Here is a 13,254-nt window from a genome sequence, read left to right as displayed (position 1 = left end):
ACTGAAAAGAAGGAATCTTGAGCTATTCAGGCTACACAATGCTGTCATTTGGGCTGGTCGAAAATTTTCCATCGAAGTTGCTTTAGAAGGGAATTGGTTTTTCAACTAAAGCAAACATGGTTCATGAAAAATTTTGTTTCCGTGATATATTTTGACTTTTCATTATAACAAACAAAAACACCCAAATATCAAAATGTTTTTGGCCAAAACCTGAAAATGTTCTATTCAGAAATCCCACAGTGGTGCCTCTTGGGAGTTGTAGTTCAGGTGCATCATCCCCCCCAGTCACCTCCATGGACTGGGCTCCCCAGCCAGACTACATTTTCCATCCTCCTATATCAGACACAAGAGAGGTGGAGTCACCGGGGGTCAGAAAGGAGATTATTATCCGAAGGCCAAGCAGAAGGAGAACAACAAAAGGCCTATTTCTCCATTCAAACCAATTCTACACGGTGTAACTTCATTGACTTCAACAGCGTTACCCCTGACCAGAAGCAGTGTAACTGAGGGGAGACTCAAGTTCTAAATTTTTTAGTTCTGATATGATGGAGCAAAATGACGTGATTAATTCCAGGTAATAGAGACTTGCGTACATCTAACATGACATTTGGAGTCATTTAGAAGGTCAGACCCTATTAATTCTCCTTTAAACATTTGGTAGCAACACCCTAAGTCACAATGACTTTTGTTGTCAGTTCTGATTAAACTCACCCTAATGCAACATGCGGGTCATATAAATCTGCTTCAATCCATGTAGGTAAAAATGTCCAAGTCACTGCTACTCCTCCTTCTTTAATTATTTCACAGGTTTGATTTCACATTGTGTGTCTCTTCATAGGAAATGACCAGGATAAACACCGTCTTTGATGGAGAAGCCACAGATCCAGGTAAGGAAAAATTAAAAGTGAATTTAAATGTTTGGCTAGAAATAAACTGGATTGGTTACCTTGTAGCAGCCCCACAACCTATTGTGTACAAATATATGACATGTCCTTTCCTTAGGCTTTCCAGACTACCTTAGCTCTAAAGCAACAAGGTGGGTGAGGTAATAGCTTTTATTGGACCAACTTCTGTTGGTGAGAGATACAACCTTTCATAGAATCATAGAATAACAGAGTTGGAAGGGACCTCTAGAGGCCATCTAGTTCAACCCGCTGCTCAGAGCAGGACCAATCCCAACTAAATCATCCCAGCCAGGGCTTTGTCAAGCCTGACCTTAAAAACTTCTAAGGAAGGGGATTCCACCACCTCCCTAGGTAACGCATTCACCACCCTCCTAGTGAAAAAGTTTTTCCAACCTAAACCTCCCCCACTGCAACTTGAGACCATTACTGTCCTGTCATCTGCTATCACTGAGAATAGTCTAGATCCATCCTCTTTGGATCCACCTTTCAGGTAGTTAAAAGCAGCTATCAAATCCCCCCTCATTCTTCTCTTCCGTAGACTAAACAATCCCAGTTCCCTCAGCCTCTCCTCATAACTCATGTGTTCCAGTCCCCTAATCATTTTTGTAGCCCTTCGCTGGGCTCTCTCCAATTTCTCCACATCCTTCTTGTAGTGTGGGGCCCAAAACTGGACACACTACTCCAGATAAGGCCTCACTAATGTTGAATAGAGGGGAACGATCACATCCCTCGATCTGCTGGCAATGCCCCTACTTATACACCCCAAAATGCCATTGGCCTTCTTGGCAACAAGGGCACACTGTTGACTCATATCCAGCTTCTCGTCCACTGTCACCCCTAGGTCCCTCTCTGCAGAACTGCTGCCTAGCCATTCGATCCCTAGTCTGTAGCGGTGCATTGGATTCTTCCATCCTAAGTGCAGGACTCTGCACTTGTCCTTGTTGAACCTCATCAGATTTCTTTTGGCCCAATCCTCCAATTTGTCTAGGTCCCTCTCTATCCTATCCCTACCCTTTAGTTTAGTGTCATCCGCAAACTTGCTGAGGGTGCAATCCACACCATCCTCCAGATCATTAATGAAGATATTGAACAAAACCGGCCCCAGGACCGACCCTTGGGGCACTCCGCTAGATACCGGCTGCCAACTAGACATGGAGCCATTGATCACTACCCGTTGAGCCCGACAATCTTGTCAACTTTCTACCCACCTTGTAGTGCATCCATCCAGCCCATACTTCTTTAACTTGCTGACAAGAATACTGTGGGAGACAGTGTCAAAAGCTTTGCTAAAGTCGAGGAATAACATGTCCACTGCTTTCCCTTCATTCACAGAACCAGTTATCTCATCATAGAAGGCAATTAGATTAGTCAAGCATGACTTTCCCTTGGTGAATCCATACTGACTGTTCCTGATCACTTTCCTCTCGTCTAAGTGCTTCAGAATTGATTCCCTGAGGACACGCTCCATGATTTTTCCGGGGACTGAGGTGAGGCTGACCGGCCTGTAGTTCCCAGGATCATCCTTCTTCCCTTTTTTAAAGATGGGCATTACATTAGCCTTTTTCCAATCTTCCGGGACTTCCCCGGATCGCCATGAGTTTTCAAAGATAATGGCTAATAGCTCTGCAATCACATCCGCCAATTCCTTTAGCACTCTCGGATGCAACGCATCCAGCCCCATGGACTCGTGCACGTCCAGTTTTTCTAAATAGTCCTGAACCATTTCTTCCTTCACAGAGGGCTGGCTACCTGCTCTTCATGCTGTGCTGCCCAGTGCAGTAGTCTGGGAGCTGACCTTGTTCATGAAGACAGAGGCAAAAAAGCATTGAGTACATTAGCTTTTTCCACATCCTCTGTCACTAGGTTGCCTCCCTCATTCATTAAGGGGCCCACACTTTCCTTGGCTTTCTTCTTATTGCCAACATACCTGAAGAAACCCTTCTTGTTACTCTTAACATCCCTCGCTAGCTGCAACTCCAGGTGTGATTTAGCCTTCCTGATTCCATTCCTACATGCCTGAGCAATATTTAAATACTCATCCCTGGTCATTTGTCCAATCTTCCACTTCGTGTAAGCCTCTTTTTTGTGTTTAAGATCAGCAAGGATTTCACTGTTAAGCCAAGCTGGTCGCCTGCCATATTTACTATTCTTTCTATACATCGGGATGGTTTGTCCCTGTAACCTCAATAAGGATTCTTTAAAATACAGCCAGCTCTCCTGGACTCCTTTCCCCTTCATGTTATTCTCCCAGGGGATCTTGCCCATCCGTTCCCTGAGAGAGTCAAAGTCTGCTTTTCTGAAGTCCAGGGTCCGTATTCTGCTGCTTTCCTTTCTTCCTTGTGTCAGGATCCTGAACTCGACCATCTCATGGTCACTGCCTCCCAGGTTCCCATCCACTTTTGCTTCCCCTACTAATTCTTCCCGGTTTGTGAGCAGCAGGTCAAGAAGAGCTCTGCCCCTAGTTGGTTCCTCCAGCACTTGCACCAGGAAATTGTCCCCTACAGTTTCCAAAAACTTCCTGGATTGTCTGTTCACCGCTGTATTGCTCTCCCAGCAGATACCAGGATGATTGAAGTCGCCCATGAGAACCAGGGCGTGCGATCTAGTAGCTTCTGCGACTTGCCGGAAGAAAACCTCGTCCACCTCATCCCCCTGGTCTGGTGGTCTATAGCAGACTCCCACCATGACATCACCCTTGTTGCTCAGGCTTCTAAACTTAATCCAGAGACTCTCAGGTTTTTCTGCAGTTTCATACTTGAGCTCTGAGCAGTCATACTGCTGCCTTACATACAGTGCAACTCCCCCCACCTTTTCTGGCCTCCCTGTCCTTCCTGAACAGTTTATACCCATCCATGACAGTACTCCAGTCATGCGAGTTATCCCACCGAGTCTCCGTTATTCCAATCACATCATAATTCCCTGACTTTGCCAGGACCTCCAGTTCTCCCTGCTTGTTTCCCAGGCTTTGTGCATTTGTATATAGGCACTTGAGATAACCCGCTGATCGCTCCTCGTTCTCAGTATGAGGCAGGAGCCCTCCCCTCTCACACGCTCCTGCTCGTGCTTCCTCCTGGTATCCCGCTTCCCCACTTACCTCAGGGCTTTGGTCTCCTTCCCCCGGTAAACCTAGTTTAAAGCCCTCCTCACTAGGTTAGCCAGCCTGCATGCGAAGATGCTCTTCCCTCTCTTCGTTAAGTGGAGCCCGTCTCTGCCTAGCACTCCTCCTTCTTGGAACACCATCCCATGGTCGAAGAATCCAAAGCCTTCTCTCCGACACCACCTGCGTAGCCATTCATTGACTTCCATGATTCAACGATCCCTACCCCGGCATTTTCCTTCCACGGGGAGGATGGACGAGAACACCACTTGCGCCTCATACTCCTTTATCCTCCTTCCCAGAGCCACGTAGTCTGCAGTGATCTGCTCAAGGTCATTCTTGGCAGTATCATTGGTGCCCACGTGGAATGGCAGGAAGGGGTAGCGATCCGAGGGTTTGATGAATCTCGGCAGACTCTCCGTCACATCGCGAATCTTAGCCCCTGGCAAGCAGCAGACTTCTCTGTTTTCCCGGTCAGGGCAGCAGATAGATGACTCAGTCCCCTTGAGGAGAGTGTCCCCGACCACCACCACCCGCCTCCTTTTCTTGGGAGTGGTGGTCATGGAACCCGCAACCTTAGGACAGTGCATCTCATGCCTTTCAACTGGTGGAGTCTCCTTCTGCTCCCTTCCCTCAGACGTATCATCTGGGCCACTCCCTGCTATGGTACCTGTGGAGCTTTCAAGCTGCACAGTGCTCTTCCTCTTCCCAAGTAGCTCGAAAGCTTCTCTCTCACACAAACTGAAGTTGGTCCAATAAAAGATATTACTTCACCCACCTTGTCTTTGTAATATCTTGGGACTGACACGGCTCTGTGAACAATGTCTACAAACATTACATCTAAACGTGACGAATACAAAGCTGTTTGGGCTCAGGCTCTAGCTACAGAGTTCAGAGGGTCTGAAATGCACCACAGTGGGATGACATTTGTGCTATGCCCTGACTTAAATGTTATGCTGCAGTACAACGTTGCAGGGGCAGTGGAGATATATGTGCTCACTAGGAGTGCGTTCCTGCAGCCTGGCGGAGGATGGCTGTGTTGGCAGGTGCGTGCCGGTTGAAAATGAAAACTGCCACGCACACTAGGGTTATTCCCAGAGCGAGTGCTCTTTGGGATGAATGAGCACATCTTGGGGACAGTGCCACAACATCCCACCTGCCAGACTTGGATTCATAAGTGCTCAGTTCAGCAGACTCAAGAGGAGCTGGGTCAGGTGTCCTGCAAACTCCACTGGTGCAATAACTAAACCTTGCATGAAAGCCCTGCTGGAGCGTATGTAAACATCCACATTTTCAGGCTGTAACCTCAGCACCTTTTGTGCTGGTAGCTACATATAAGGCTATTAGACATTCCCTATTCTTTTCTATTCTAAAGTGCCTAATCTATAAGTAGCCAAATCATGTGAGGAGAGATCCAATTTTATTTTTAAATTGCCCACATTTCACTAATGTGTTAAGATCCATTAATCTTGATACAGTACTAACTATAGCATAGAACCTCCACTTCTCTCGCCAATCCTTAAAAGTCGTTTTGTCTCACAGTACCTGGTAAAAATAATGTTTAATTAATTATAGGCAATGCCGCTAGTTGCCCTTGTCCACTTAACAAGTAAGGAGTAATTTAGACAATAAGGTAATTACAATGGACACCAGGAAATTTCTCTACATATCTGTGGAAAGTAAATGAGCTGAAGTAGTGGATGCCTGTTTCCAGTGTACAAGGGAAGAGTCACTATTAAAGTCTACAGAGGGCTATAAGTACTTTCTAACAAAGCACTATTGCACAGTGCACTAAAGTACCAAAGATTTGTGACTGCAGGACCTGTAACTATGAGTTCCCCCCAGCATGTAAACAGAGAGAACACATCGTCCCATTATCTTTCACTGAAGTATAGAGCATCTGTCAGGGGGAAAGCATTCTAGGCAAATTAAAAGTCAATGAATAGGCCAGATCTTTGGTGATGCCAGATCTCTGAGCCTGGGGTGAACTTAGACCAACTAACCTGAGTTTAAAGGTGTTGAACGATGTCTACAATAGATGCCATGTGGTGTTTCAAATTGTTTGTTCAAATAGTTAGCTACTTCGATGTAGCAAACCTATCACACACAGAGTCTTTCTTAGTCTAGATAATAGTGTGTTTTAGGGCTGGTCTACACTAGATCGTTATACCAGGATATCTACATCAGTTAGCGGGGTGGGTCAATAAACTACTACAGCCTCTAGTATTGACACAGCTATATCCTTATAAAGGTGCCTAATAGTGGTATTGCTTACTCATCTTCGTGAACCAGGATAATCACTTCGACACCTCTATAACTGCATCCACAGTACGGGAGTTTTGCCGCTTTACTATACCGGTATAGTTAAAATAGAAAATCTAGGACTTAGATGAAGAAGTTGGGCTTGCCAAACTGACCAGAGTTTCCAGACCTTTTGATGAGATTTACTCCTTTTTAACTGACAAGCTAAGGGGAACTTCCTTCCATTAGTCTGCTAAAAGGAGAAATAGTTTAACTGTTTGTGTTTTTCCCCCTATCCAGTCACTGGCAAAATGTATGAATACAATTCAAAATCTGGGGCCCGAAGATGGAAAGATACGAAGGAGCCAGTTCAACCAGGAATAAAGGATCCAGTTGCACAGGTAATTTCAACTGCCCCAGCAAATAGCAGTGAAGGGAAAGACAGAATGGGGACTCCAAGAAAGCAAGAAGCTGGACCAAATGGCAGGGAGCTAGCAGCAGAGAACAACATGACAACAAAGCCCTCAGAAGGGAAGGCAGAAACTTCAAGCCAGGATAGCCTGAAATTACAGAAGCTAAAAGATGGAGCTGGGGGCAGGGGGTCATCCTCACCAGTCAGGTCACCAGTCCCCACTCCCAAAATATACCCTCAGTTACAGCCAAAACCAGCCTTAAAGAATGCAGTGTGAAGCTTTTGGGAACCATCCCAACTGTGTGCTCCATGGGAAAACCTTCACCCTGGCATTACAACATTAACAGATTCCACAGACAAGAGGGGTTTGTGCTTCTTACTCAACACCTTTCTTATTGTGAGGGACATGGTAAATGGACAATACCATATAAATTGCACCCAAAATGTAGGGCCAGGTTGTCCCTGCGCCTGTGTGGGTACATGAACTTGGGGGAAGAGGAAAGGGTACAAACGAGCTTCCCCATTCCCCTTTGTGTCACTCAACATAAATGCATAAAACCATAAATGCATTCCTCATGCTCCCCACAACACAAAGACTGTTGGCTAATGCGGCTAGAAGCATGAGCTATCCCAAAAAGGGAGGGCAGGAGGTGAGCCCCTGGCCACAGAAGGGATACATACTACACGTCCATAAGAAGCGTAGCAGCTGGCACATTGTACGTGTGTGTGTGCGTGTGTGTGCTCTCTCTCTGTCCAGAAAGTGTCATGTGTCCATTCTGCCTCAACATGGGCCAGTGCCTGAAAGGCAGAATTGCACCCTTTGGTTGCATTAAAATGATGGGGCGAGGGGGATGTAAATATGAACAGGGGGTTTCACAAGTTTTTATGAATTAGAATGGAAACAACTGTGTGGCTTGATCTGAACTTTGGTCTACCATAAGGAATTTCCAAACCTCTTCTCCTCTGGAGATGCCCCTCTTGTGACTGCATGTTTGGAGTCATTGAGCACATCAGAACTGATTAATTCTCCTCTGAACATTTGGTGGCAACACCCTAAGCCACAATAGCTTTTGTTGCTAGTTCTGATTAAACTCCCCCTAATGCAACATGCAGGTCATATAAAAATGTCCAAGTCACAGCTCCTCCTCCTTCTTTAATTATTTCACAGGTTTGATTTCACATTGTGTGTCTCTTCATTTCATAGGAAATGACCAAGATAAACACTGTCTTTAATGGAGAAGCCAGAGACCCAGGTAAAGAAAAATTATAAGTGAATTTAAATCTTTGGCTTGAAATAAGGTAACTTATTTCCCAAGGAGAATGGGAGTAACATTTCAAGTCAATGTTGATAAATGCATAGTAATGCTCATTGGAAAATATAAACCCAGCTATACATATAAAATGATGGGGTCTAAATTAGCTGTTACCACTCAAGAAAGAGATCTTGACATCATTGTGAATAGTTCCCTGGAGACATCCGCTCAATGTGCGGCAGTAATCAATAAAGCAAACAAACAATGTTAGGAGCCATTAATAAGGGATACATAAGAAGACAGAAAATATCATAATGCTTCTATGTAAAGCTATGGCCCACCCACACCTTGAATAATGTATTCAGTTCTGGTCACCCCATCGCAAAAAAGATATATTGGAATTGGAAAAGTTACAGCGAAGGGCAATAAAAATGATTAGGGGAATGGAACAGCTTCCATATGAGGAGAGATTAATAAGACTGGGACTTTTCAATTTGGAAAAGAGACAAATAAGGGGCAATATGATAGAGATTTATAGAATCATGCAAGGTGAGGAGAACATGAATAAGTGTTATTACTTCTTCACCTAAACACAAGAAAAGGGTCACACAGTGAAATTAACAGGCAGCAAATTTAAAACAAACATAAGGAAGAACTTCTTGACGCAACACACAGTCAACCTGTGGAACTCATTGCCATGGGATTTTATGAAGGCCAAAAGTATAACTGGGTTAAAAAATGAATTAGATAAGTTCATATAGGATAGGTCCATCAATGGCTATTAACTAAGATGTTCAGGGATGCAACCCCAGGTGCTAGGTATCCTAAGCCTGCAAGTGCTGGAAGCTGGTACTGGGTGACAGGGCGTGGATCACACAATGAAAGTGCCCTGTCCTGGTAACTCCCTCTGAAGCATCTGGCCCTGCACAGTCAGAAGACAGGATACTGGGCTAGATGGACCATTGGTCTGACCCAATATGGCCGTTCTTATGTTCACAGGTTATGAAAATCAAGCCAATACCCTAGTAACATTTACAAATCAGCTAAGATATCTAAATATCTCGAAAGCATGTACAGTGACTATACAGAGAGAATATGCATTATGGGAAAACTCCAGTTCCCCCTGCCAAGCAGTGGCACCAGTTGGAAGGGCCGCGGGAGGGGCAAAACCCTCCCCCAAGATTTTTACATTTGTTTAAAGTTCCACAGGCAGCAGAGCCGGGGGTGGGGTGGGGGCATGGCCTGACCACTTTTAAGCAGTGGTTCTGTAGTAAATCAGTACAGCTGCTGCTGGAGGGGTCCAGAGAGTCACTCTGGCTGCATGGTGGCAACACCACTGAAAATTGACCTGCCCACCCCTCTAGACAGATGGAGGGGTGGCTGGATCAAAATGGTGTTACTACCTTGCGCATGGGGAAGAGCGTTCCTGTAAGCAGAGCATAGGGGAGTGGCTGAGAACTCGACTCCTGGTGGCATCATCTTGTGCACTGTGTGGATAAGAGAGAGGAGGGGCTCTTAGCCTGAGGGAGACTCGGGGAGTCCGGCCAGGGGATCAGATGAGTGGGGACGAGAACAGAGTCTCTGTTAGGAGAGTGGGAGGGGGGTGACCAGAATCCCTCCCCACCCCCCCGCAAAGCGTCTCCCTGTGGAAATATCTGAATTGGTGCCACTGCTGCCAAGCAGGACTATGTAGGGTGACCAGATGTCCTGATTTGACAGGGACAGTCCTGATATTTGGGGCTTTTTCTTATATAGGTGCCAATTACCCCCCACCCCCATCCCGATTTTCCACACTTGATATCTGGTTACCCCATCGTGGACTTAGCAGAGGGAGTGGGGAGGAAGGACTGCTCCATGACTGCGATCGTAGTGCTAGGGCTGCAGAAATCCCTGTGGCCGTTGCACCCCTCCCCCACATTCAGGGGGGTCGGCCTGTGGAGTAGGAGTAGATGTATTGACACAACCTCCAAAGTCGCCACAGGGAAGCACAGCAGGGGTCAATGGGTCTCGCTCCTGCACAGCTGCTGAGAGCTCACCCTCATCTCATGCAGCAGAAATGCACTGGTGCCACCGCATCCAGGGGTTACCGACGGTAGAACACAGAGAAGCCGACGGGTCAGGCTGCCTCTCAGAAAACAGTAGGACAGACAAGAAGAGAGAAAGAATTGAGTCAAAAGCTACAGCACTGATCTTCCGCCTAAACGAGTGGCCATTGTGAGATCTATACCTTAATGGATCGAAAGGCTGGAAAAATGTGCACCAATTGGAGAAAGTCCAGAGGAGGCAACAAAAATGTTCAATGGCCTAGAGAACATGACCTGTGAGGAAAGATTGAAAAACCGGGACTTGTTTAGTCTGGAGAAGAGAAGACTGAGGGGGGACATGATAATAGTCTTCAAGTATGTAAAAGGTTGCTATAAAGAGGAGTATAATAAATTATTCTCCTTATCCACTGAGACACAACAAGAAGCAATGGGCTTAAATTGCAGCAAGGGAGATTTAGGTTGGACATTAGGAAAAAATTCCTAATTGTCAGGGTAGTTAAGCACTGGAACAAATTACCTAGGCAGGTTATGGAATCTCCACCTGTGACATACCAGGTGCAATCCAGACTAATTAGCAGCTGTGTCACTCCTGCCCTGCAATCTTGGGTGCCTTACAATGCCTTGCTGAAGTAGCTCTCACCTGGGCCACTCACAAACAGCTTTCCAGCATGCAAGCCACACCCAGAGGGTCTACATGTAACTGAAGCCTGCTAGACACACACACTGACTCGTCTCAGCTTTGGTTATACTGCAGGGTGCCCCCAGTACACTCCCAGTCTTAGGTTTCCTCCCAGAAATGTATGTCCTATATTGCCCATCCCTCTCTTGGACAATAAAAGTTTATTTCTTTAAAAGGAATAATATGCACTCATCTTGTCACCCCAAATGGAGTTTCCCAGACATTTCAATTTAAAACACACTGGATAAGATAAAATAATAAAACAAGTTTATTAACTACAAAAGATTTTAAAAAGAACCGGAGTACTTGTGGCACTTTAGAAACTAACAAATTTATTTGAGCATAAGCTTTCGTAGGCTACAGCCCACTTCATCGGATGCATAGAATGGAACATATAGTAAGAAGATTTTATATATATATATATATATATATATACATACACACACACACACACATATACACATACATACATACATACATAGAGAGAGAGAACATGAAAAAGTGGAGTAAGAGTTAAAAAGGAGTAAATCTTAATTAATTAGCCTGACAAGCTGAGCGGAACTTCCTTCCATTAGTCTGCTAAAAGGAGAAATAGTTTAACTGTTTGTGTTTTTCCCCCTACCCAGTCACTGGCAAAATGTATGAATACAATTCAAAATCTGGGGCCCGAAGATGGAAAGATACGAAGGAGCCAGTTCAACCAGGAATAAAGGATCCGGTTGCACAGGTAATTTCAAGTGCCCCAGCAAACAGCAGTGAAGGGAAAAACAGAATGGGGACTCCGAGCAAGCAAGAAGCTGGCCCAAATGGCAGAGAGCTGGCAGCAAAGAATAACATGGCAACAAAGTCCTCAGAAGGGAAGGCAGAAACTTCAAGCCAGGATAGCCTGAAATTACAGAAGCTAAAAGATGGAGCTGGGAGTAGGGGGTCATCCTCACCCGGCAGGTCGCCAGTCCCCTCTCCCAAAATATACCCTCTGTTACAGCCAAAACCAGCCTTAAAGAATGCAGTGTGAAGCTTTTGGGAACCATCCCAACTGTGTGCTCCATGGGAAAACCTTCACTGCGGCATTACAACATTAACAGATTCCACAGACAAGAGGGGCTTGTGCTTCTTACTCAACACCTTTCTTAGTGTGAGGGACGTGGTAAATGGACAGTACCATGTAAATTGCACCCAAACGTAGGGCCAGGTTGTCCCTGCACCTGCGTAGGTGCATGAACTTGGGGGAAGAGGAAAGGGTACAATGAGCTTCCCCATTCCCCTATGTGTCACTCCACATAGGCCCAAACCATAAATGCATTCCTCATGCTCCCCACACCACAAAGACTGTTGGCTAATGCAGTTGGAAGCATGAATTACCCTAAAAAGGGTGGGCAGGAGGTGAGGCCACGGCCACAGAAGGGATACATACTACACATCCTTAGGACATGTAGCAGCTGACACACTGTGTGTGTGTGTGTGTGTGTGTGTGTGCACACGCACGCGTGTGTGTAACCCACACACATCCTGGGTGTGGTGTTCTCTCCCATCTAGTGACACCAAGACCACTTAGAGAGAGATTAATGATCTAAAAATGCCAGAAAAAGCCCAAAATGAAGCTGATTTTATATATACACACACACACACACACACACACACAAAACGCAAACAAACAATGCTAGGAAACTGAACAAGTTTGCTTCATTGTCCAAACTGAGTGAGCGGCTAAAAGAAAATAATCATCATAAAGAAAGAAATGTAAGTTTAAAAAGTCTAGTATTTTGTTGGTAACAGCGAAGTGCTTTTCACACATGATTTTTATCTGTATCCTGTCCTTTATGACTTAGAAAAGAAAACGTTTTGAAAATATTTTTGAATGGAAATATCCCTAGCTTCTTTTGTTGTATTAGGTCCTCCTGTTAAAGTTCATAGCTTTTGTAACTTTATTATTGTTCAATTTCATCATGTTCTGTGCTTTTTGTATTTTGCAAAATCAAGCTGAAGATACCCAGAAGAAAAATGATTTCACAACGTATGTTACAATATAACTGGTCTAGTGTGATAATGTATGAGGTTTATGCTGTGCACAATACTGAAACAGGGAAAAAAGTGTTACATCATTGCAAGAAATTGCTAGTTTGCAAACAAAAATATTTCTGAATGAATTATTTTTCAGAAATCCTCTGCTCTTTTTTTCTTGAGTACAAGGGGGATGATCTGATCAGCTCAATGGCAGCAGAAAATGTTTGGGATTAAGTTAGGTGAGGATCTTAAATTCTAATTTTATTTGATCTTAACTTTTCCGATGTGTCAGTCTGTACCATGTTAAGGGGGACTACCCTTATTTCCAGATACAAATTTGGAAACAGCAATCTGATTTTCCAGGACTGATGGGAAAAGCACACAAGACTTGACTCCATTCCCGTGCAGTGGAAGACATATGACAACTTCATTGATTGGGTTCCTACTAATTGTAAGGCTGTTCCTTGTAGTGTTGCATTAGCACGCTGTTTCTGAGGGCCTGGAAGGGGTTTGGCTCATGAACTATTTTATTAGGAAACACCAATTGCAATTGGAAAAGAAGAAAGCAGGGAAAAGTTCTTCAGTCATGACAACATTTCACTTAGCAATTAGAAACCT

At 44.8% G+C, this 13,254-nt stretch overlaps 1 protein-coding gene across 1 annotated transcript in view; it reads left to right on the top strand.

Annotated features, from left to right (window-relative positions):
• CDHR3 (cadherin related family member 3) overlaps positions 1–12,707 on the top strand; it is a 66,590-nt gene extending 53,883 nt beyond the window's left edge. The window contains exons 18-21 of the mRNA XM_048836348.2: positions 839–887; positions 6,544–6,644; positions 7,860–7,908; positions 11,259–12,707. Of these exons, the coding sequence (XP_048692305.2) occupies positions 839–887; positions 6,544–6,644; positions 7,860–7,908; positions 11,259–11,647 (588 nt within the window). The 3' untranslated portion in view covers positions 11,648–12,707. The remainder of the gene's footprint in view (positions 1–838; positions 888–6,543; positions 6,645–7,859; positions 7,909–11,258) is intronic.
• Positions 12,708–13,254: the final 547 nt, after the last annotated feature.

This window comes from Caretta caretta, chromosome 1, assembly GCF_965140235.1.
Source record: "Caretta caretta isolate rCarCar2 chromosome 1, rCarCar1.hap1, whole genome shotgun sequence".
Classification (NCBI taxonomy): Eukaryota; Metazoa; Chordata; order Testudines; family Cheloniidae; genus Caretta; species Caretta caretta.
Note: the sequence above shows the minus strand (reverse complement) of the source record. Positions and strands in the feature narration are given on the sequence as shown.